Below are 26,224 nucleotides of genomic sequence, written 5' to 3'. Positions count from 1 at the left end.
AGGAATCCTTCCTCAGTGCGTGTTTGACCGCGATAGGAGTCAGAAGCTAGGGAGGCGCTCTCCCAGTTTCACACTCTATTCTCAGGGCATTTGGCGCACAATCTGTCCTATATGGGCAATTTACTGTGTAAATTTGTTTCCGCACTCCACCGCCGGCACCCGCTGGGCCATCGCTCACTGGTTTTGCCCTCTCGGGTTGCCATCACATCTGGCTGGGGCCACCCCGCTGCTCCAGCTCCTGCTTTACACCCTGGTCGCAGGCTGCTCAACCAGGATCGAGTGCCTTTATCATCCAGCTTGAAAAGGCACTACCTCATCCAGCAGGCTGGGTACTCCCGTGTGGGCGTCCTACCCCTGATGAACTTGAGGGACTCGCTGAAGAAGCAGCCCGTCTTGTCCACTCATAATTCCATGATGTTCGGACCTTCGAGAACTGTCAGAATTCCTCCACCAGGGCACAAAATTACTCTCCTGCATTCACTACCTGAGCTACCTGCTCGGGTAGTCGAGGCTGGGAAGCTGGTACCAACCAGTCACCTCCTACTTCCTTGCGCAAAGGAGAGTGAGGCGAAGGTCCAAGAAGAACCCAGGGAAGGCACGACAAAGGAGGAAGGTCACACAGAGGCCGAAGGAGAGGACAATGGAAAGATAAGTCCATACCGCAACGGGGATATGACAACGACACCTAGGCCCCAGGAGACCAGCGGGGTCCTCGCGTCCTTCCAGTGCAGTCCTGAGCCTCCAAATCTCCTTCCGGTGCACCCAGAAGGCAACTTTAGTGAGAAAGCCCAGGTGTCTCGGATGAACTCTTCCTCCGAAAGCCCCGCCATCTGCTCAGACGGCACTGCTGGAGATGGCCAGCCTCCCTTGCAGCCTGGCCCCCTGGCCACGGTGCTCTTTGCCCCAAGTCCATGCTGCAACCCGCTGCCCAAGAGGCCAATTGAAGAAGTGTTAGGTGAAGACCACCGACCCAGCTCCCCTGACTCACTGATGTCTGGGAAGGTGCTGCAGCGCGAACAACCTTCAGACACCCCACGGAGAAGCTCTTCTCCCCTGGGATCTGCCAGCAGTAGGCACCACCACAAGCGGAAGATGCCCCCGCTGCTTTTTCTGCCACTGCCGCCACTGCTGCCACCACTGCCACCACCGCTGCCTCTGCCGTGGGGTCGCAGTGACCTTCCTCCACCTCCGAAGCTTCCAGGCATGACTCTCGCCAAAAACTGGGGCACCCTGAAACAAAACATGGAGCGACATCGGAACAAAGTCCTGAAGGATGCAAGGAAAGCCATGCGACGCCGCAGTGCCCCTCCGCTTGCCCCAGGGACCACAGGCTCCCTGGTTCCGGTAAGTCACATTTTAGAGGTCCCTCCTACTACCACTGATTGGGCCAACCTGTCCTCCAGATTCCCCAATCTGGCTGGGCTTCCACCTTGCCTGACACCTTATATGGATCAGGAGGCAAGATATACAGACCATGTGTACTCTCATTCTGCTATTCCTGCAGATTCTCTTCTTCCTCCAATTTTCAATTTTCAATGGAGGCCCTCAGTGTTCAGTCAGAGCAACACCACCTTCTATTTCTGACCTCTCCACACCTCTGAGCACCCCAACCCTCTCCTCCCAGCCACCCTCCTACAAAAATGAATCCCCAACACCCATGTGTGTAGATTCTCCCCCTCCCTTATACTTCCTCACCCCTCTTCCAGACCCTCCCATCGCTCCCCCTTTTCTAACTGACCAGCCCATCACTTCTACTTCAGTCCCTTTTACCACCACAGTCATGGCATCTGCAAGTGTGACCTCCCCGTCTCCTTCAAATCCGGGCATCACTGACATAGACACTACTCCCCCTGCTCAAGCTGTCATTTTTCAGTCTCCCCCAGGTATTGGGGTGGAGCAGACACACATTGCACAGAGACCAGACACCACCATCCCATTTGTGCCGAAGGTCCCCTGCCGCGCTTCAATTTTTAACTATCCCTTTGACTCCCAAACGAACCCTCGGCCCACATTTGTGACCACAGATAAGCAGCAAAGAGCCTCTGTATTCCCCAGACCCCCAACTGGGGCTCCGGCTGCCATCTTCCCCGGGCCCCCAACTGGAGCTCAGGCTGCCGTCTTCCCCGGGCCCCCACCTGGGGATCAGGCTGCTGTCTTCTCCGGGCCCCAACCTGGGGATGCGGTGGCCGTCTTCCCAGGGCCCCCCATCTGGGGCTCCAGCTGCCGTCTTTCCCGGGCCCCCACCTGGGGATGCGGCTGCCATCTTTCCCCAGTCCCCACTTGGGGATCCCGCTACTGTCTTCCCCAGCCCATCTGGGGCTCCAGCTGCCATCTTCCCCGGGCCCCCACCTGGGGATGCAGCTGCTGTCTTCCCCGGGCTCCCATTTGGGGATCAGGCTCCCATCTTCCCGGGGCCCCCATTTGGAGATCAGACTGCCGTCTTACCCGGGCCCCCATTTGGGGATCTGGCTCCCGTCTTCCCGGGGCCCCCATTTGGGGATCAGACTGCCGTCTTCCCCGGGCCCCCACCTGGGGATCCGGCTGCCATCTTTCCCAGGCCCCCACCTGGGGATGCGGCTGCCGTCTTTCCCCGGCTCCTACCTGGGGATCTGGGGCTCCACCTGCCGTCTTCCCCAGCCCCACATCTGGGGCTCTGGCTTCCGTCTTCCCCGGGCTCCCATTTGGGGATCAGGCTCCCATCTTCCCCGGGGCCCATTTGGGGATCAGACTGCCGTCTTCCCCGGGCCTCCACCTGGCGCTCAGGCTGCCGTCTTCCCTGGGCCCCCACCTGGGGATCCAGCTGCCGTCTTCCCCGGGCCCCCACCTGGGGATCCGGCTGCCGTCTTCCCCAGCCCCTGATCTGGGGCTCCAGCTGCTTCCTCTCTTGGTCCCCCCATCTAAGGCTCTGGCTGTTGTCTTGCCCAGCCCCCTATCTAGGTCCCCGGCTGATGTCTCCCTTGGTCCCCCATCTACGGCCTTGGGTCCTGTGTTCCCCAGCCCCACTATCTAGGGCTCCAGCCGGTGTCTTCCCCATCCCTCCATCTAGGGTTCTGGCCGCTGTCTCCCCTGGCCCCCCATCTACAGCTTTGGGTCTTATCTTCCTTGCCCCCCCCCAGGACTTTGGCTGTTTCCCTCAGTCCCCAAATTATGGCTTTGGGTTCTGCCTCTCCCAGCCCCCCATCTATGGCTTCAGCTCCTGTTTTCCCCAGCACCACATCTATGGCTTCAGTTCCTGTTTTCCCCAGTCCCCCACCTATGGCTTTGGCAGTTATCTATGCTCCAGCAGATGGCATCTCGACAAATGTCAAACCAGTCTTTGACATCGATGCTATGGATATAACACCTCTTTCTCAGATTTATTTTCCAGTCTACCTCTGACTCCAAGGAGAACCACTACCCATATCACATGGTGGTGTTGGTTCTGAGAATACAGCACCCAGTGGTGGCAATGCCTGGACCCAAGCCTCAACTTATTTACCTGTGGAGTTGGTCAACAGAGGTACCCACATTTTCAAGCTTCACTTGGACCCAGAACTCACCATTCAGCCCACATCTGGGGCCAACAATAGGGAGAAGCCTAACAAGTTTATTCCACTGGGAAACCCATTAGTCCTAGCATGAGATAAAAAGCTAACCTCTTCTGCAGTCCAGCCACCCAGAGGAAACATAATGGATTCAGGTTTGCCAGATCCCCTGTCTGCCACCACCACCAACATGCAGCCGGCCTTTGTCTACAACTCAGGTATTTTCCCCAGGGATGTATCTGCTATTTTGGAGTGTATACCACAGTGCCTGGTACTGGAGACAGTAGCTTGCTGCCTGCTAGTACCACATCAGGCCCACTGTTGATGGGACCTGCAGCCTCTATGGCTGGTGGGAATTTTGGGGATGGTGTGAATGCCCTAGGCCTCACTTATTCAAATGCATCTGGCCCACCTAACTTTTGGACAGAACTGTGTGGGGCAGCCAGCACCACTTGTGTTCCTACTGTGGGCCAGATCACCTGGGGGTCATCTCATTGCAGCATGGCTGCTGCAGTAGGAAGGGCAAGCCACCATACCAGCATCCAGGCACATATCTGGTTCCAACTTGAATCCAAATGCCTGGGGTCTACCTGAGCTGAAACCAGGTGGTAGAGTGATGGCAGGGGACACCACCATCTTTATGGTTAGAGGTCGGGGTGTTACCACTTCCCATTGCTGCACCCAGGACCCACATGAATGTAGAAAATCTACAGTTACAAATTCCATCACCATGGAGAAGAAATTTGTGTTAAGGGACAAGTCAATTTCCACTTTACACCAGAGCAACACTGCATCCATTGGATTTGCAAGTGTTAGATTCACCCCTGGCTTGGAATCCACTAGAAGTTCCACCTTATTTCCAAACACAAGGGGCCTACGTGTCCAAAATCCAAGTGGTGGTGGTATAGGAGGGAACAACATCATTCCCAGGATTGGAGGACCTGGTATCCACACTTCCCATAAGTACAACTGGGGCCCACCTGGCCAATACACCATGGGTGGAACAGATGGAAGGAGCAACATCTCATATAGGATGGGAGGCCCCAGTGTCAACACCTGCCATTGGACTCGGAACTCATATATGCAAAGCACAGAGGGGGCGATGGGGGACAGCACCACACCTGCTATGACTGGGTACACTTCTAGTGTTCCATTCATACAAAGCACCCGGGCCTCAGCAGCCCAAACCCAGGAAGTATGATGGCAGATAGCACCATATATATTTAGAGAGGAACTTCTATGCTCAGAACACCTGGGACCCCAACTCAGGGCACCCCTCTGACTTTGGAGGAGCACAGTGTTGTGTTTAGTGGCTCCTGGTCAGGGAAACTGCATCTGTGCTCTAGGTCTGGTACTTTCATCACCTGCCCAGGATTTCATTGGAGCATCAGCGAACTCCTTTCTTCTGTGAAGAAACTCAACAGATAAAGACCAGATCTTGTTCTGCAGATTCTGTGCAACGATGAACGAGCTTTGCTGGAAAACGACTCTGCCCATTTAAGTGAAACTGTTAACCTGCTTTCTTCTAGAACGAGCCAAAGGACCACACACTCAGGGGTGTGCAGGAGTATGTGTGTGTTGTATGTGCATGGGTAGGAATGTGGGTGTGTGTGTGTTGCAAGGCTAGAAGCAGATGAGCCCAGTTCAGAACTATATACCAGACTTGAGAAGTTCCATTTGGAGGATGAAAAATAACTTGCATGTATCATCAACTGTGCCATCCCTGGTTTGACTGTAAACTTGGCCGACCCAAACTTCTGGCTATTTTCCCTACACTTGGAACTGGCAGGGTGCCCATAGCAGTCTTTAGCTGCTTCTTCTCCCCCTATCCATTTGCCTCAATGGGCCCTTATCTTTCCTAGCTTTATGTACAAATATGTATATGTGTAATTTATATATAAATAAAAACTTATTCTTGTTAATCTACTACTGTTTATGTGTCTTTACTCGTTGATATTGATATGTTGAGTGAGACTTGAGGTTGCAAAATTTTCTGGGTCCCAGTGACTGGGATGTGGAGCTGGGCACACATTATGACCATGTGTGCTGACTCCTGAAATCTGTTTTGAGTGTAAGGAGTGACAATCCAGGAAGAACTAAGGTCCAGAGGAGGGAGAGACAGGGCGACTTACCCTTACTTCTCTCTGTCTCCCCCCCCCACCCCCCACACCACTTTAACCACACTAGAGTCTAGATAATCCCTGATGTGTGAGGAGGAAACACACTTTATGATTTTAGTTTTTGAAAATGTTTAAATGTCTCTTTTGTGCATCTTTTTTTTATCCAATTGAGACTTAGGTCAGTCATCTTGGTACATTCCCACTTCACCCAGAGAGGATGGATTTTGTATCCAGGTTCATGTGTCTGGAAAACAAAGGAAGAGTCCATGCCTGCTCTGTAATTGTTGAAAATTTAAGTTTACTTCAAGTTTATCATACTGCTTAAAGTATCAGAAAAGTTCTCTTTAATAACTGGCTTGGCTCTGAGATAGGCTGCTAAAATACCAAACATAAGAGTTATAACTGTGTCTAGTTCTCACATACCCTAGAGTTCTGTTGGGCCTCCAGGTTCAATAAAGGCAAAATTCCTGACTCTAGGTAGCCTATCTTCTAGTCAGAGGGGAGAACAGAAATCTATGTAAATTATCTGACAAGTTGGTCATGTGGTTTAGTCGCTAAGTAGTGTCCGACTCTTTGCAACCCCAGGGACTGTAGCCCACCAGGCTCCTCTGTCCACAGGACTTCCCAGGCAAGAATACTGGAATGGGTTGCCATTTCCTTCTCCAGGGGATGTTCCTGACCCAGATATCGGACCAGGTCTCCTGCATTACAGGTGGATTCTTTACTGACTGAGCCACCAGGGAAGCCTAGTAACAAATGTAATAGAGATTAAGCAGTATATGGGGAATTGACCTTGTGGGCAGAGAAACAAGGTTTTCAAGTTAAAAAGTAGACAGGATAAGTCTTACTGGGAAAGTGGAATTTGAACTGTGTAGGGGAAGGCAACTGAGTCAGATATCTGAGGAAAAAGCATTCCAGATAATGGGAATAACCTCTGCAAGGCCCAGAAGAAGGATACCAATGTCCTCAGGGAAAAGCTAGTAAATAATGTGGCTGGAATAGAGTCAGAAAGTGGGAAGGGAGAAGAGAAAAGGAAAGCAGGATGGAGAAGATGTGGATTGAATTGTGGCATCATCATTTATTGATTGTGTGATCACAAAGTTAATTCAACTTTCAAGTGTTTCAGTGAAATCAGTGATTTTCCTATGGCCAATTCACCTCACACCAGTTTTGGAAGGATAAAATACAGGGAAATGAATTATAAGCCACTGTTATTATTCTATACATAAAGACAGATATAGAGAGTTAAGACTGAATTCTTTTGTCCCCTTCCAGAGATTCATATATTGAAGCCCTATCCTCTTATGTGTGATGGAATTAGGAGATGGAGTTTTTAGGAGGTAACTAGGTTTAGAAGAGGCCATGAGCGTAGAGCTGTCATGATGGGATTAGCTCTTATAAGAAACAGAAAAAACACTAGAGCTTTCTCTCTCCACCATGTGAGGAGGACTACAGCAAGAAGATGGCCATCTACAAGCCAAAGATGGAAGACTCACATGGAAGCAGATCTGCCTTGATCTTAGACTTCCCAGAAGTGTGAAATGTCTGTTGTTTAAGCCACTCAGACTACGCTATTTTGTTATAGCAGCCTGAGCAGACTAATACAGGTAGGTAAGTAGGGAAAGGATGATTGATAGATACATAGATGGAGATAGAGCATGCATATGTATACTTAATGAATTACTTCAAATGTCTTCACCAGGCAATTCAAATAGATTCCCATTTTAAAGGGAGCGAAAAAGTGCTTGCTTTCATGAAGTACACAAATGGAAAAACATGGTAACTCCAGCCTAAAAATGCATAGCACTGAGCCTAATGCAACATTTCTGAGATTAGTCCCACAAAAACAACACCATCACAGAGAGGCCGACAGCCTCCTCCCGGCACCCTGCTGCCTGATTCATTTATTCTAAGTTGTTTGTTACAACTCCAGAGGATCAAAGCTCCTGCTCCCTGACTTCAGAGACTCTCCTTCCCTTTGTTGTCAAAACTGCCTCCCAGAAGCAGGGCTGAAATCCAGTTTGCTTCTAATAGTTCCACACCTTCTCTCAGCCATGCCGGGCAATATTACCAGAGACAATTTTTAAAATTTATAATGCTTTTCATTAAAAAAAACTTTGAAGCTGAAAAGATCAATTCTGATAAGGCAAGGACTTAACAAATGTATGAGATGTAAAGATGATTTTGAATTTCACGTTTTAATGCATTTACACAGTTGAAGCTATTTCTAAATAAATAGAATTATTTTTATGAAAATAATATGTGGACATGATAGCATCTCAAATACAGAAATTCAACTTTTCTAACCCCACTTCCCCCTCTCCAGAGACAGTTTTTGGCCACATGCATGTTACTCCCATAATTCTAAACATTATGTTTATCTGCTGTATCCATTGTAGATTGATTTTAGCACCATAGTATGAGGCAGGAAGATAAACTCCTGCCCCCACTACTTCTCATCCCTCTTCCTTTTAATACACCATATTCATTTCATTACTTATGCTGCTTCTCTTCTGTAATGCCATGCAATTTTTGCTGGCTTTTACTGAAGGGAGAAGTGGTAGCATAGTGGCTAAAAGCCTTCGTTCTGGAGATGGACCACTTGGCTTGGAAGCTTTGTTCTTCAGTTTATTAGCTCTGCAATCCTGAGCAATTTACTCAACCTTCCTGGGCCTCTGTTTCCTCACCTGTACAATGAGGAAATGGATGATAACCACCATTGCATGGAGTTGCTCGTGATGATGCAAATAATAACACATTTGCAGCCTTCAACATCCAACACACGGAAGCTCTCAAGAAATATTAGCTATAGTACATAGCTACAGTAGTCACTTTCACTCTAATCTCATCATTTTCTTTATGCCTGAGACTGCTTGTGCCCCCATTTCTGTCTTTCCCCTTGTACAACTCACCTTTTGTCAATAGCATGTTTGCTTTGTTTACCTGTGATGATAATATCTACAATTTGTTATGCAATCAGAACAAAGTGTCCTGTGTTTTATTCACAGGTTGATGCTATGGGTTGAAAACCAGTAAGTTAAATTAACTAAGTTCTGCTCAGTCCTGGGGACAACAGTATGGTAGAACTGTATTTTCCTCTCTGTAGGTATGATGCTCCTACTTCTGTCTCTAACATCAACTGTTTAAACTGATGCTATATTTCAGTTTGCTTTTTACTTCAACTGCTATTTTCTCACAAAATTTCATTACTTTTCCCAAAATTTGACCCACCTTCTTTTGTTCTCTTTGCACCATTTTCCCAAAATAAACTATTTTTTAAATGTGCAAACTCAACACTGCTTCCTTGCCTGGATCCCCTCCTTTTTCAGAACACTTGTCCCTCCCCTTCATCAGTTTGGAAGCTGTAAGACCAAAGTAAGGATAAGATCCTGAAAGAAAAGAGACCAAATTGCTTTCCGGTTAGACTAGAAATAATGACTAGTTACTGATCATGAAAACTGCATAATTCTGACCCCATTACTCTTAATTTCCTTGCTTTGTGGGAGAGTTAACAATCTGGATTTCAACCAGTACTTCAGGTAATTATGAGCCAGGTAGACCTTGTTCCATATCGTGCCCAATACTGGTCTAGGCCACAAGTGAGATCTCACCTAGGGCCTCCTATATTTCCTAAGATTAGAAATTTTGTGTGGAACTTCAGGCTAAAACTCTAGTTATTACTAAGCAGCGCATTTTCCCTTCATATATCTCACAGGAATGAGAAGGTAGCTTGTGGAAGATTTGAGAATTTCAGATTCATGAATGTATGTCTGTCTTGTCCTATATATTTTCTTCTTAGAGATCCAGAAACAGCCCTTGACTGTGCTGAGCCCACCCAGGCCCTCCCTGGACCAGCCACTGCCGTGTACCTAGGGTGATGTGATGCAATGGGCTGCCTGAGCAACAGTTTATACTTTACCTGAGACAGAGCTAAGCGTGGTCCTCTCAGCAGTTCCGGGACAGGAGTGTTGCCCTCAGATGCTCCTTTCAGGTTTGGAGAATGCCACAGGTACTAAGTGTTGAAGCCATAGTATGGATCTCCTGTATTTGTCCAAGGTTGAGAGGCTGGGAGAGACAGAAAAACAAAACAAACTTGAAAAACAAAACCAGTCTTGAAAAGTTGTCTCTCTGAGGTAAATGGTACCTTTGTCTTAAATTCACACTAAGTTGGAGATCACACACCTTTGTTTTTTAAATTGGCAGATAATTGTTTTACAATGTTGTATTGGTTTATGCCATACAACAAGGCAAATCAATCATAATTTTACGTATATATATATACACACACCTCCCTTTTGAGCCTACCTCAGCCCTCCCCTCACACCCCTCTAGGTCATCACAGAGCACCAGGTTGGGCTCTCTGGGTTATAGAGCAGCTTCCCACTAGCTAGCTATTTCACACGTTAGTGTATATATGTCAATGCAACTTGGTAGTGACATGGATGAACCCAGACACTTTCTTAGAAGTAGGTTTTCAGAAGATGGAGGACAAATGAAAGTTTATGTCCAAAGAGATGGGGATTTGGGGGGGGGCAGTGAGGTAAAGGGTGCAAAACATAAGCTCTGTCCATTTTTAATTTGCTGCTGGACTAGCCCAGGCTGTTGTACAGAAATTTGGAAACACTAAATGTGGTGAAATAGCCACATGGACAATTGCTCAAAAATACTTTTCTGTTCCCCTTGAAACAGAATGATTTTACTGATTTCATCAAATACATACCTCAAAGTTATGACAGAAAGTTGAGTAAGTTATGTGCTTAGAATTGCATTTATTATTATTAGCAAGCACAACTATAGTGCTTACACTATAACAAGTACTATTTTAAGTGCTTAGCAAATATTAAACTCATTTAATCCTCACAATTGCAATCTTAGGTAGGTATTATTTATAATACTGACTTATTTTTTTGAAACTGAGGCCCAGAGAGGTTAAAGAGCCTGTCCAATGTCACACAGTAAGTAGATGGCAAAAACCCAGGATTAAAACCAACCCATTTATACTTTCATCACTTTGCTATGTCACCTTATTACAAGTTGTGTTTAAGGAAGGGACTAAAATGACAAGATTCAACTAAAAGGAAAAGGGAGAAATGAGAAAATGAGTGATCCTAGAAGCTAGGGAGGATTTAGGCTCAGGAATTTCTGGTGATGAGGTCTGGAAATAAGAACAAGAACTTACTGGGAATATTAATTTGGGGTAGTATCTGAATCCATTGAGAAATGACTTTGTTTTCTTTAAAATTTATAAAGACCAGTTGGGTGAAGAGTCATGAAGGAAAGGAAAAGAATAAGGTGGCTTAAGTAACGTATTAAGTAACCTCTTCCGTCTAATTAGGGCTTCCCGGGTAGCTCAGTTGGTAAACAATCTGCCTGCAATGCAGGAGACCCCAGTTCGATTCCTGGGTCAGAAAGATCCCCTGAAGAAGGAAGACTACCCACTCCAGTACTCTTGGGCTTCCCTGGTGGCTCAGTTGGTAAATAATCAGCCTGCAATGCAGGAGACCTGGATTCAATCCCTTGGTTGGGAAGATCCCCTAGAGCAAGGCATGGCAACCCACTCCAGTATCCTTGCCTGGAGGATCCCCATGGACAGAGGAGCCAGGGGGTCGCAAAGAGTTGGACATGACCGAGCAACTTTTACTTTCCTTCTAATTAATAGAGGTGAGAGGACCTGTGGAGAAGGACAGAGCTCTCTCCACTAGCTGTCTAGACATGTTACCAGGATGAACAAGGAGAAAAATGGCGACCACTGTACTGGATTTGATGATCCCACAAAACCAAGGATTCAGGCTTTTAAGAATGGCTTATGATGGCATACCTGCTGCATGCAGATATGCCACTAAGTCTGCTTCCAGTCACACATTTTAAGTGGAGTAATAATTCCTAAGAGGTACACATTTGTTCGCTATGGCTGCTATAATATTACTACAAATGTGGTGGCTTAAAACACATTTTCTTATGGTTCTGGAAGACAGAGGTCCAAACCAGTTTCACTGGACTGAAATCAGGAGTTGGTAGGACCATTTATGCCCCCTCCAGAGGCTCTAACAGAGAATCTGTTTCCTTGTCACATTCCTTGGTTTCTGGCTGCATCAATCCAAACCCAGCTTCATCATCACTTTCTCTTTGGAGTCAAATCTCCCTCTACCTCTCTTTAATGAGAACACCAGTGATGACTTTGGGCCCATCCAGGTAACCCAGGATAATCTCCCCGTCAATAACCCTAATTTAATCCCATTGGCAAAATCCCTTCTGTCATTTAATGTGACATTCACAGGTTCTGGGCATTAGAATGTGGACATTTAGGGACAAGGGTATTATTCAGTCTACAAGGTAGATACTGTTATTTTTCTCAGATCCAGGAAATGAAGTTTAGGGAAGCAATTTTCCCCAGGTTTTACAATTTCCAGAGCTGAGATTATATCCTGGCAGTCAGAGTTTAGGACACACTCTAAACAATTTCAATCTGTGTCCTTAACTACTGCATACTCCTTGGTTAAGAGTCACACATAGGTATCAAGACCCAATTGAATAGAACATGATGTACTATCTCCTCTTTCACTTGTGTATTTCTGAATCTGGCCCAGAGCAGAACAGTCCAGAAAACTGTTAAGCAGGTTTACTAAGAGAAAGCATTTACTGTTTGATTTGCACTGAGTAATGAAAGGTTGCTTTTTTATAAAAATATAATATGCCACCAAGTAGTGTTATCACCATTTTATATATTTAAACAACTAAACAACAACAAAAAGCTATAGATGCAAAGGTGTAGGGCCAAGTCTAAAGGCATCCTGCGGAGAAGGCAATGGCATCCCACTCCAGTACTCTTGCCTGGAAAATCCCGTGGATGGAGGAGCCTGGTGTAGGCTACAGTCCATGGGGTCGCTACGAGTCGGACACGACTGAGCTACTTCACTTTTACTTTTCCCTTTCATGCACTGGAGAAGGAAATGGCAACCCACTACAGTATTCTTGCCTGGAGAATCTCAGGGACGGGGGAGCCTGGTGGGCTGCCGTCTATGGGGTCGCACAGAGTCGGACACGACTGAAGCAACTTAGCAGTAGCAGCAGTAAAGGCATCCTGCTGGAAAAAGAGCTGGTATCCGATGCCGAGACCCAAATTCAGCCCATCCAGTCCTGATTAAGCACCTATTCAGAGAGATTGTGACTCACCACCCAGCACCTGAGTCTTTATATCCCAGCTTCAAGATGGAAATTAGTTGAGAGATCACAGACACTTGTACTAATCACTAATTCATAATCTGCTAACCTCTTCCTTTGTGGGAGAGAACTTGGCATTTCTAAAATCCTTTTCTGCCTGAGAGCGAGCAGAGCAGCCCTTGCTCCTCTGGCCATGACCTACTGTGCTTTGAAAAGGTGATTTGGCAAATGCAGCTGCAAACGCATCTCCAATATCACACATCTATGGAAAATTCCAGTCAGGTTTTAGACCCAGTCACAGTACATTTTTCTGAGGATTAGTAATGATTTGCTGAGGATCAGTAATGCTCTCCGTATGCTAGCTGACAAGGGCATGATCTCTGTGCTTATTATATTCCATTTGTCAGCTACTCTCTGATACAGTTGTCCACAGGATTCCTTAGGAATATTTGAGTTATATAGGCACTATTTCAGGAGTTGCTCCTGCCTGTATCCTCTCATTTCTTAATTAACATTTCCCAGTTGAGACCATAAGTAATTCAGCTGAGGTGGGTTATAAGAGGCATTCTTCCCTACTCAACTTCATTTGAATCTACACCCTGTACATCTGAATCTCCATGCCCTGTAAGTTTCACATATGTGACATCACATACTCCCCATCATCACTATTTTCAGGAGTCAGGACCACAACGGTGACTGGCAAGTTCATCAGCCTTTCCATTTCTTTCCCTCTTGATTATTTAAGAGTGATTTGCCAGAGACTGTGCATTTCGATTTTTTGCAAAGTTCAGTGGTCCAGAGACAATAATAGAATTCTGCCCTGGAGAAACACACATTCTGCTAATTGTTTTCTCTCTCTTATAGAACAGAAAAGAGACTCATCCATCACACAATTACTCAAGGTTTACCTGTGTGCATTGCCAAGGATTTGGATAAGACGGGTAATGCTCCATATTTCCTACTGGAAGGTACTTTGCATTCCATAAAATTAAATCCACACCATATGAGAAATTTAGTCTAACCTCTCATCTATTGATTCATGAGGTTTGGCTCACTGAGATTTCCCCCCTCATTCTATTGTGCAGAAAAGGAATTGTTGGCCAAAGACATCGTCAAATGTTTATGTTTCCAAGTTTGCCACTTATCTTTAACTCTATTTGGGTTGCCTTTTGCTGTGTAGAATTCTTTCATTTTTATGAAGTCAAAGCAACTCTCTTTTTTCTTTATATCTGTTTCATATTCTGCTTAGAGAAAGACTTCCTCATAACAAGATATGAATTCTCATCCTATAGGCCTCTAGGTATTTGTTTCTTACCATGGAACATTACTCAGTGTATGCTACACAGGCAGTCCTCACTCTGAACAGTTTGCTCATTCATGAATTTCAGTTACTGTTATTTAATTAAATAATACCTGTCCCCCAACAGAACAAACAAATTTCAGATACCAGCACGTGTTAACTGTGAGGAAGTGCATAAAGTACAAACTTCACAGCTGTCAACAAGTTCACAAACCACCACGGTAATGATAGATGTATATCACGATTAGAGAACAATCAGGCCCCATCTTTCAAAGTCTCTGGGTGCTGAGTCACTGTGCATGTTCACATACAGACAGCAAGACTCATGGAATGCTGAGAAGTGAACAGCTTCATTTCCAGGTATTCTGGAATTTTCCACCTCTCTTTTTATTATTGATTTCAAGTTACTCCTATCATGGTCCGAGAATAGAATAGACTTCATATGATTTCTGCTATTTTAAATTTGTTAGAGCATGCTTTATGCCCCAGAATGTGGTCCATCTTGGTGTATATGCCATATGAGCTTGAGACAATGTGCATTCTGTTGTTGGATGAAGCAGTCTGTAGATGTTTATTACATCCATTTTGTCAATGGTGTTGTTGAGTTCAGTTATGTCTGTGCTGATTTTCTGCCTGCTGGATCTCCCCATTTAGGATAGAGGGGTGTATAAATCTCCAACTATGATACTGGGCTTCTTTCTTTCTCTTTGCAGTTCTGTTTCTGTCTAATTTGATGCTTTGTTGTCAGGCACATACACATCAAGAATTGTTATGTCTTCTTGGAGAACTGACCCCTTTATCATTATGGAAAGCCTTCTTTGTGGCTGGTAATTTTCCGTGCCCTTAAATCTGCTTTGACTGAAACTGATACAGCTTCTCAAACTTCTTTGAATTAGTATGATATCTCTTTCCACAACCCTTTGCTTGTAAGTTATATGTGCCTTTATATTAACATTTAAAGTAGATTTCTTATAAGTGGATCTTGTTTTTAGATGCTCTGTGACAATCTTTTAATAGGAATAGTCATTGGTATTTAAAATGATTATTGATATCATTGGATTAATATCTATCATATCTGATACTGTTTCACATTTATTGCCATTGTTCTTTGTTCCTATTTTTATATTCCATCTTTTTCTGCCATTTGTGGTTTTAATTAAACATTTTATATGATTCAGTTTTCTCCTTGAAAAGGCAGACACAGTGTACTGGTGAAATTAACAGCAGTAAATAGATCTTCAGTGATGTGGTGCTGTAGAAGCATTCTATAGTCTTACAATTAGGTCTCAGTCTTACAATGAGCATGTGTTTCTCAGCGCTGAATTTCAGAAGTGCCTCTCAACATTTTCTCTCACTTTAAACGAGACAAAATGGCTGGAAGGGACTTGGGTTAGGGTATTTCCTTTCCCTCAGGTCAGTTCAGTTCAGTCGCTCAGTCATGTCCGACTCTTTGTAACCCCATGAACCACAGCACGCCAGGCCTCCCTGTTCATCACCAGCTCCTGGACTTTACCCAAACTCATGTCCATTGAGTCGGTGATGCCATCCAGCCATCTCACCCTCTGTCATCCCCTTCTCCTCCTGCCTTCAATCTTTCCCAACATCAGGGTCTTTTCCAATGAGTCAGCTCTTCGTATCAGGTGGCCAAAATATTGGAGTTTCAGCTTCAACATCAGACCTTCCAATGAACACCCAGGACTGATTTCCCTTAGGATGAACTGGTTGGATCTCCTTGCAGTCCAAGGGACTCTCAAGAGTCTTCTCCAACACCACAGTCAAAAGCATCAATTCTTCAGTGCTCAGATTTCTTCACAGTCCAACTCTCACATCCATACATGACCACTGGAAAAACCATAGCCTTGACTAGACAGACCTTTGTAGGCAAAGTAATGTCCCTGCTTTTAAATATGCTGTCTAGGTTGGTCATAACTTTCCTTCCAAGGAGTAAGCGTCTTTTAATTTCATGGCTGCAATCAACATCTGCAGTGATTTTGGAGCCCAGAAAAATAAAGCCAGCCACTGTTTCCATTGTTTCCTCATCTATCTGCCATGAATTGACGGGATCGGATGCCATGATCTTAGTTTTCTGAATGTTGAGCTTTAAGCCAACTTCTTCACTCTCCTCTTTCACTTTCATCAAGAGGCTCTTTAGTTCTTCTTCACTTTCTGCCATAAGGGTGGTGTCATCTAAATATCTCAGCTTATTGATATTTCTCCCGGCAATCTTAATTCCAGCTTGTGATTCATCCAGCCCAGCGTTTCTCAGATAGGGAAACAGGGGAAAGAGTGGCTGACTTTATTTTTTGGGGCTCCAAAATCACTGCAGATGGTGACTGCAGCCATGAAATTAAAAGATGCTTGCCAATCTTGAGAAAGAAGAATGGAACTGGAGGAATCAACCTGCCTGACTTCAGTCTCTACTACAAAGCCATACTCATCAAGACAGTATGGTACTGGCACAAAGACAGAAATATATAGATCAATGGAACAAAATAGAAAGCCCAGAGATAAATCCACGCACCTATGGACACCTTATCTTCGACAAAGGAGGCAAGAATATACAATGGAGAAAAGACAATCTCTTTAACAAGTGGTGCTGGGAAAACTGGTCAACCACTTGTAAAAGAATGAAACTAGAACACTTCCTAACACCATACACAAAAATAAACTCAGAATGGATTAAACATCTAAACGTAAGGCCAGAAACTATAAAACTCCTAGAGGAAAACATAGGCAAAACACTCTCTGACATAAATCACAGCAAGATCCTCCGTGACCCACCTCCCAGAATATTGGAAATAAAAGCAAAAATAAACAAATGGGACCTAATTAAAATTAAAAGCTTTTGCACAACAAAGGAAACTATAAGCAAGGTGAAAAGACAGCCTTCAGAAAGGGAGAAAATAATAGCAAACGAAGCAACAGACAAACAATTAATCTCAAAAATATACAAGCAACTCCTGCAGCTGAATTCCAGAAAAATAAACGAACCAATCAAAAATGGGCCAAAGAACTAAACAGACATTTCTCCAAAGAAGACATACAGATGGCTAACAAACACATGAAAAGGTGCTCAACAACACTCATTATTAGAGAAATGCAAATCAAAACCACAATGAGGTACCATTTCACACCAGTCAGAATAGCTGCTATCCAAAAGTCTACAAGCAATAAATGCTGGAGAGGGTGTGGAGAAAAGGGAACCCTCTTACACTATTGGTGGGAATGCAAACTAGTACAGCCACTATGGAGAACAGTGTGGAGATTCCTTAAAAAACTGGGAATAGAACTGCCATATGACCCAGCAATCCCACTGCTGGCCATACACACCGAGGAAACCAGAATTGAAAGAGACGCGTGTACCCCAATGTTCATCGCAGCACTGTTTACAATAGCCAGGACATGGAAGCAACCTAGATGTCCATCAGCAGACAATGGATAAGGAAGCTGTGGTACATATACACAATGGAATATTACTCAGCCATTAAAAAAAATACATTTGAATTGGTTCTATTGAGATGGATGAAACTGGAGCCCATTATACAGAGTGAAGAAAGCCAGAAAGAAAAACACCAACACAGTATACTAATGCATATATATGGAATTTGAAAGATGGTAATGATAACCCTACATGCAAGACAGAATAAGAGACACAGATGCATAGAACAGTCTTATGGACTCTGAGGGAGAAGGTGAAGGTGGGACGTTCTGAAAGAATAGCATTGAAACATGTATATTACCATATGTGAAACAGAACACCATTCCAGGTTCAATGCATGAGACAAATGCTCAGGGCTGGGGCAATGGGATGACCCAGAGGGATGGGGTGGGGAGGGAGGTTCAGGATGGGGAACACATGTAAACCCATGGCTGATTCATGTCAATGTATGGCAAAAACCACTACAATATTGTAAAGTAATTAGCCCCCAACTAAAATAAATAAATTTATTTTAAAAAAAATAAATAAATAAAAGACGCTTGCTACTTGGAAGGAAAGTTATGACCAACCTAGGCAGCTTATTTAAAAGCAGAGACATTAGTTTGCCAACAAAGGTCGATCTCGTCCAAGCTATGGTTTTTCCAGTAGTCATGTATGGATGTGAGAGTTGGAGTATAAAGAAAGCTGAGTGATGAAGAATTGATGCTTTTGAACTGTGGTGTTGGAGAAGACACTTGAGGGTCCCTTGGACTGCAGTGAGATCCAACAAGTCCATCCTAAAGAAAATCAGTCCTGAATATTCATTGGAAGGACTGATGCTGAAGCTGAAACTCCACTATTTTGGCCACCTGATGTGAAGAACTGACTCACTGGAAAGGACCCTGATGCTGCGAACGATTGAAGGTGGGAGGAGAAGGGGACAACAGAGGATGAGATGGTTGGAGGGCATCGCTGACTCAATGGACATGAGTTTGAGTAAACTCCAGGAGTTGGTGATGGACAGGGAGGCTTGGCATGCTGCAGTCCATGGGGTCACACAGAGTCAGACACGACTGAGTAAGTGAACTGAACTGAAATGAGGGCAGGCCTTACTATGAATAGTAGAATTTTCTGGTGTATTTCAAAATTGTTCTGGTGTGTTTCAAAATTGTATTTCAAAATTCTCTTCCCTCAGCCAGAAGAGGAGTTTATTCTGACCTTCTTCACCCAGTAGTGACAACCTGGCAGAGCTCAAGAGACAAAACTCACAAAAGTATAGAGACCTCCCTGGAATTTTTATCACACAGACATTTGCACACTTGGGCCTCTAGCAATTCATCAAATACAGTTCAGTTTTTCTTGCCTCAGTTTGGTTTCCACAGTGACTTCTACTCTTGCGTTTCCGTTCCAGTAAGCTGTTATATTCTGTGTTTGCCTCTCCAGTTTTGGGCATGGTGATTTTTCCTGTGACCTCACTTCTCTAATGTATCTAAGAATTGTTGATTTTTCAGTTTGTTCAGATATTTACTTGTTAGTACAGAGTGGCAAGTTCCAAGCTCCTTTCATGTTGGACTCAAAACTAGAAGTCTCATAAGTTTTTTTGACAATAGAATAAAACATGCTGATTCTCAGTATTTCTAATGTTTTAGGTTGCAATCTCTTAACTAAGGTTTACTATATTTTGAAAGCTTAAAAGAATGTATCTTTAAATAAAATAAAATTTGTAATATCCAAATATGTTAGCATTATTATATAATGACTTGCTATTGTCATCTAAAACAATTATATAAATCAAGCTCTACATTTAGTATTAAAAACATTTTTTAACTTTTTATTTTATATTGGAGGACAGTTGATTAACAATAGTGTGGTAGTTTCATGTGTACAGCAGTTACTTTTTTAAAGTCTATATATATCTCCACAACCAACAAGAAAGTTTCTAGTGTTTTCTCAGCAAGATTTTAAGATCAAGGAACAATAATATTTTCCGCACTGGTCATTAAGATCAACTTTGCAGAGTGCAATTTGTGTGACCATTTTTGTAGTTCTACAGTAAGGGCAGTCTGTACTTTATTTATCTTATATTTTATTTCTTATATATACATGGGTTCCTATACAGGTTTAATAATATACTGATGTACTATTATAGTTTAGTAGATTTTTTTAAAACCACTGAAACTTTGGAGTGTGTTTTGATATTGGATATACACATTTCTCTCCTCATTCCAACTTTATCTTCCCTTAAAAAAATCTGCTTTATGGTGATAAATCCCTCTTGATCATTATAACTTTTTAAAAATGTGTTGCTGGAATCTATCTGCTAACATTCATTACAACCTAATATCGTAAAAGAAATGTGCTTCTGGTTAATTTTAGGGTAAATTGCTAAATCTGATTTTTGTCTTGGGACTCTTAGCTTTTTTAATAAATTGGAAAACAACTGACATCTTTCTAAAGTGTAGATCTTTGATTATATTTTCTAACCTCATAAAGCTACTTATATTTTCTACTCAAAATATGAGTCAATATTGGATGCATATAACTTATTATCATCTAGTTTGTCCAGATTTTCAAGTGTATTGGTATAAAGTTAGTATAGTATTCTGTTGTAATTAAAAAAATACTGCTTTATAGCTAGTCCCATCTCTATTGTCTTGACCAAATATTGCTTATTTTACTAGTCTTTCTAATGAACAAGCTTTCAGTATTGTCAAGTTTACTACTTTTCTTATCTATTTTTGTCTTTGCTCTTTATTAATTTTGTCCTTCCACTCCTTTGGATTTACCTTATTCTTTTTCTGTGTCTACTGTCCAATTCCTGTAGCTTCAAGAGCCATTTTCAACAACTCAACCAGCTCTGCCAGCTGTGTCATGGCCACTTCATCATATGCCATTAAAACTTAATCTCATACACTGGGTGCAGACTCAGCAGCCTTATTTTGCTTTCAGAATTGTGTCTTGGCCTTGGATCCTTCTTCTCCTAAATTAGCATTATCATCAGAGAAAATTCTAGTGGGCTTCATCCCATGCTGCTTACAAGGCTTGCCTTTCCTCCAGCTTCATAGTAAAAGACAAAGTATTTCCATCCTTTTTATTCTTCTTTTTTTTTGATGTTGATCAAAAATTTTGCAATACTTCTTTGCAGTGTATTCAAATTCAGAAAAAAAAGCAAGTCTTCATGCACACAGGCTCACTGAAATGTCATGATTTTAAACTATGTATGACCTTGAAAATGACCTTTTCTCCAACATCTTTAACACATGGTCAATTTGTCATAAGCTCTTCCTCACTACCACTTCCAAAGGAAACACCATCATTATTTGAAGAGATATCTGCACTCCCATTTTCACTGCAGCATTATTCACAAGAGCTAAGATATGGAAACAGGCCTAGGTGTCCATCAATACATTGATGAATAAAGAAAATATGATGTATATATAAAGTGGAATATTACTCAATCTTAAAAAAGAAGAAAATTCAACTGTTTAAGACAACATGGCTAAAACTAGAAGACACTATGCCAAGTGACATAACACAAGGACAAACAGTGCATGATGCCACTTACATGTGGACTCTAAAATATAACTAAACAAACTCTCCCTCCACAGCACATTTTCCTCAGCAGAATCTAACGGCCCCTACTATGAGCTGTATCCTTTTCTTATAGTCTGTACCAGATTAAAAACACAGGGAAATATGTATCTACTGATGTATATAGATTATATTTTACCTTATTCTTTTAAAATCATTCCTTCCACTTCTGGCATCAGAATCTCATTTTTTTCCTTCGGAGAAGTCCTAGTGATTCAGGTAGTCTGTGTCTCCTCTCGAGGCTGTGTGACTTGGGCCTGGCTAGACACAGTAGTCTATATATATACTCCATATGTCTTTTGTACTCATTTCTCTTTTTTTTTAAGAATATTTTATTGAAACAGTTTCTCAATTAACAATGGAACAAAGTAAATTTGACTCAAACCTGTCTAATCAGCCTCAACTACTAGTGAAGCACCTAAAATCTATAAGACAGGATAGGACCCTTAGGTCATATTTCTGCCATTATGGAAAAAAAAAGAGACACAACCAAGCTGTCCCTTGCCCTGGGAGCTGGCGTGGCAGCCCTGGCTTCTGCTATTTAAGGCATCTTGGAGGGCAGGCTCCCTAACATTTTGCATGGTGGGTAAAAGACCCCCCTCCCAGCAGAGCAATGAACTAAAGGCAGGCCAGCCTGTTCCCTCTTTGTGCCAAGAGAGCCGGGTGGCATTTTTACATTCATGCCATGGTTCTTCCTGCCCCCAGGGTCTTGGGATAGGTTCTCTGTTTCCCATCATTTTCTGTCCAAATTTTAGTCTAGTTATTTTTTAATTAACATTAGTAATATATTGCTACACTCAAAATGGCAGCGAATCTGGAAAACTCAGCAGTGGCCACAGGACTGGAAAAGGTCAGTTTTCATTCCAATCCCAAAGAAAGGCAATGTCAAAGAACGCTCAAACTACCGCACAATTGCACTCATCTCACACGCTAGTAAAGTAATGCTCAAAATTCTCCAAGCCAGGCTTTAACAGTACATGAACCGTGAACTTCCAGATGTTCAGGCTGGTTTTAGAAAAGGCAGAGGAACCAGAGATCAAATTGCCAACATCCGATGGATCGTCAAAAAAGCAAGCGAGTTCCAGAAAAACATCTTCTTCTGCTTTATTGACTATGCCAAAGCCTTTGACTGTGTGGATCATAATAAACTGTGGAAAATTCTGAAAGAGATGGGAATACCAGACCACCTGACCTGCCTCTTGAGAAACCAGTATGCAGGCCAGGAAGCAACAGTTAGAACTGGACATGGAACAACAGACTGGTTCCAAATAGGAAAAGGAGTCCGTCAAGGCTGTATATTGTCACCCTGCTTATTTAACTTATATGCAGAGTACATCATGAGAAACGCTGGGCTGGAAGAAACACAAGCTGGAATCAAGATTGCCGGGAGAAGTAGCAATAACCTCAGATATGCAATGACACCACTCTTATGGCAGAAAGCAAAGAAGAACTAAAGAGCCTCCTGATGAAAGTGAAAGAGGAGAGTGAAAAAGTTGGCTTAAAGTTCAACATTCAGAAAACTAAGATTATAGCATCTGGTCCCATCACTTCATGGGAAATAGATGGGGAAACAGTGCAAACAGTGTCAGACTTCATTTTTTTGGGTCCAAAATCACTGCTGATGGTGATTGCAGCCATGAAATTAAAAGACGCTTACTCCTTGGAAGGAAGGTTATGACCAACCTAGATAGCATATTTAAAAGCAGAGACATTACTTTGCCAACAAAGGTCCGTCTAGTCAAGGCTATGGTTTTTCCAGTAGTCATGTATGGACGTGAGAGTTGGACTGTGAAGAAAGGTGAGTGCTGAAGAATTGATGATTTTGAACTGTGGTGTTGGAGGAGACTCTTGAGAGTCCCTTGGACTGCAAGGAGATCCAACCAGTCCATCCTAAAGGAAGATCAGTCCTGGGTGTTCATTGGAAGCACTGATGTTGAAGCTGAAACTCCAATACTTTGGCCACCTCATGCAAAGAGTTGACTCATTGGAAAAGACCCTGATAGTGGGAAGGATTGGGTCAGGAGGAGAAGGGACGACAGAGGATGAGATGGCTTGATGGCATCACCAACTCGATGGACATGAGTTAGGTAAACTCCTGGAGTTGGTGATGTACAGGGAGGCCTGGTGTACTATGATTCATGGGGTTGCAAAGAGCCAGACACGGCTGAGCGACTGAACTGAACTGAATAACCTGTATCCATCATCACAGAACCACACATGGAAGTTTCACAGCCTTTAAATTTCCATGGTTCACCTATCCTTTTCTCCCTCTCACAACCTCTTATGACCAAAGATCTTTTCACTGTGGCCATAGTTTTGCCTTTTCTAAATTTCACATAGTTGGAATCATGCAATATGTACATAGCCTTTGCAGACTTGCTCTTTTTCACTTAGCTATATGCATTTAAGATTCTTCCATGTCTGTTCACGGCTTCATAGATTTTCCTTCTTATTGCTGAATGCTATTCCTTTGTATGGACCCAAGGAGTTCAAAAGACTATAAGCAGAGAAGCCAAATGGTTCATCTATTGGAAAACATCTTGGTTGATTCCAAGTTTTGGCAATTAAGAAAGAAACTGTTATAAATACTCACATTCAAATTTTTAATATAGATATAACTTTTCAGTTGCTATGGGCAGATACCAAGTAGCATGATGACAAGATCACTGTATGATAAAAGTGTGTTTACTTTTCTAAGAAACTGTCAAGTATCTCACTAGCAACAAATAAGAATTCCTATTTTCTATATCCTCACCAGCTTTGGTATTTCATTTTTTGGATTTTAGCCATTTGAATAGGTGTGTATTGGTATCTCATCATTTTAATTTAAAATTCCCTAGGGAGACCTGGCATGCTGCGGTTCATGGGGTTGCAAAGAGTCGGACACGACTGAGTGATTGAACTGAATTGAATGTTATGTAACATGTAGCACCTTTTCACAAACTTATCTGCCATGTGTATATTTTCTTTGTTAAATCATAGTTGTTTTAACTAATGACTGAAAACTCAAATATCTTGTCCTCCTGTGTTGATTTATATTGTCTTTTTCTTTTGGGGCTCTTGACCATTTAGTCTTTTTCCTGGTATGTCAAATTATGTTTTATATTAAAATTGGGCTTAATTTAGGAAACTATAAAGATACCTCCACTCTGGATGTTGTTATCTTTCTTTTGAAAAGATCTCTTTTTGCTCACAGCAGACAGTTATGGTAGGGACTGGTAACCTTAGTCCATTCTCAGTTTGAGCTCATTCAAAGGGGTTCTCAGTCTTTGTGAAGATTGGTCTATTTCTGGTTTGTCCTTCCTCTATGGGTGCTGCCCTTTGAAATTACCATGTGAACATTCCCAAGTACTTGCACTGGTCAGGCTTTATATGCGATGGTTCCCTCAGCCCTGTGAGACTTAGCTTGTCATTCTCTTAGTTGTTGCTTTTTGCTTGAGCTTTTGCCACTTGGCTTCTCTGCTTGCAGTCTTTTGAACTCCTTGGCTTCTCAGCCCCTAGGCTGTAAGATTTGAATCAGCAAATGCCTCAAGGAGAAAAGCTGGGCCAAATGTCAAGCCTGTGTCTGTTTCCCTTCTCTCTAGAACTTGGCCCACACGTCTTTGTGTCTCTAACATTCTGATGCCTTCAAACAGATGTTTTTTTCTACTTTATCCAGGTTTTCTAACATTTCTTCAGACTTCATCTGATCTTATTACTGAACTATCATCACAATTATCCCTAGAAAGAAAATTTTCAATTTTATGTTTTAAGTTACTTTATTTCCTATATTTACTCAGTTTCTATAGATACCTTTTACCTGATCCTTCAACCTTGTTCCTGTATTACCAGTAAGATGGAGGTAAGGTGGAGGCTAAGAATATTGGGAGGAAATCACTGATGAATTATATGTCTTGTTCTTTTATTTCTCCTCTCCTTGTCTACTCTGGCAGCCTATATTGGCCTTTCTTGATTTGACCCAGTGGCCCAAATAAGGAACCCACTCTGGCAAAGAAAGATCTGATTTCACTCTCAGAAATGTCTGCATGATAGGATTAGCTAGATGATGAACACCATGCCAGATTTCTTTGGGTGAGACATTTGCAGAATTGTGCAAGCTCTTTAATGTGCCTTCTGCCAACACTGCTCAGACTGTTCAGATTTTCTAAGGTTCTGGAGGTTTAACCTTTCTACTTGCATGTCAGATGAGCCCTTCTCTCTTTCCTGAGCTTATTTGTAAGAGGTCAGCCCTTGGTTTTTCTCTTTCCCCATCCAATCATATTTGCTCACGAATTTCAAAAAGTCTTCAAGATCTCTCTCTTCCCTCCCTTTCTCTCTTTTCTCTTTTTTTAACCGATGCTGTTAAATATTAAATATATATTTGCATATCTCTTAATTACAATGGAATATTAGAAGGCTAAATCATTAAACATGAACCCCACCAACCTATGACTTGCACAGCACTCTCCCCCAGGCCTAAGAATATGATACCATTGGCTTTCTTACAATATCTTATACGTTTCTAAATTTGTAATGATATTTAGTTAATTTCTGAGTTATGTGACAATAAGAAATCAATCAAATTAGCGTTATAGTACTGCGGCTTAGACCCAAGGACCAGAACCAAGGACTACAAAAACCTGTAAACCAGTAAGTTCTAAATATCCTTTATGTTTAACAAGTGCTGAGAGTGAATGGGAAGTGGGGGAAAAGGATGTTAACTTCATATCACAGATCCTTGTACTAAAATGAAAAAGAAAATGCCATAGCTCCTAGTTCAAGTCATTAAAATCTTTTTATATAAAGAAGAATAACATAAGAAAAACAATATACCCTATATGATGGGGTCAATGGATAATTAATTACCAGGTCAGGGAGGACAAATTAGACTTGCTATGGGATTTCATTTAAAGAAGGGTTTCAAAAAGCACTGCCTTCTTCTGTGAGGACCTCTTACATGAGGTAGGATTTGAGTCTTGAATAAGTATATAAGAAAGACAGCAAAGAGCCTTCAGGGAAGGGACTATACACAACATCAGGAGTGAGCACAGAGGGCTTATGGAATAGGGAACAAACCTGGCTGAACATATGAGTACTACATGTTGGGGGATCTGAGAAGGGCTGGATGAGG

General features: G+C 42.7%; 1 protein-coding gene across 5 annotated transcripts; it reads left to right on the top strand.

Moving 5' to 3' along the window:
* The first annotated feature begins 14 nt into the window (after positions 1 to 14).
* Positions 15 to 18,890, top strand: LOC145538477 (putative UPF0607 protein ENSP00000382826). 5 transcript variants are annotated; one of them, XM_081570609.1, is made up of 4 exons: positions 15 to 1,344; positions 9,444 to 9,635; positions 13,670 to 13,773; positions 18,719 to 18,890. In XM_081570609.1, exons 1-2 carry the CDS (start codon positions 112 to 114, stop codon positions 9,462 to 9,464), a joined length of 1,254 nt encoding a protein of 417 aa, XP_081426735.1. In that variant the 5' UTR covers positions 15 to 111; the 3' UTR covers positions 9,465 to 9,635; positions 13,670 to 13,773; positions 18,719 to 18,890. The 5 variants fall into 5 exon arrangements, with proteins under 5 accessions (XP_081426735.1, XP_081426729.1, XP_081426720.1 ...); XM_081570603.1 differs by having other exon boundaries at positions 9,444 to 9,653; XM_081570594.1 differs by lacking the exons at positions 9,444 to 9,635; positions 13,670 to 13,773; positions 18,719 to 18,890 and adding exons at positions 3,355 to 3,742; positions 4,897 to 5,450.
* The last annotated feature ends 7,334 nt before the right edge of the window (positions 18,891 to 26,224 follow it).

This window comes from Giraffa tippelskirchi, chromosome 1 (genome assembly GCF_054371585.1).
Source record: "Giraffa tippelskirchi isolate mGirTip1 chromosome 1, T2T-mGirTip1v1.2.pri, whole genome shotgun sequence".
Classification (NCBI taxonomy): Eukaryota; Metazoa; Chordata; class Mammalia; order Artiodactyla; family Giraffidae; genus Giraffa; species Giraffa tippelskirchi.
Note: the sequence above shows the minus strand (reverse complement) of the source record. Positions and strands in the feature narration are given on the sequence as shown.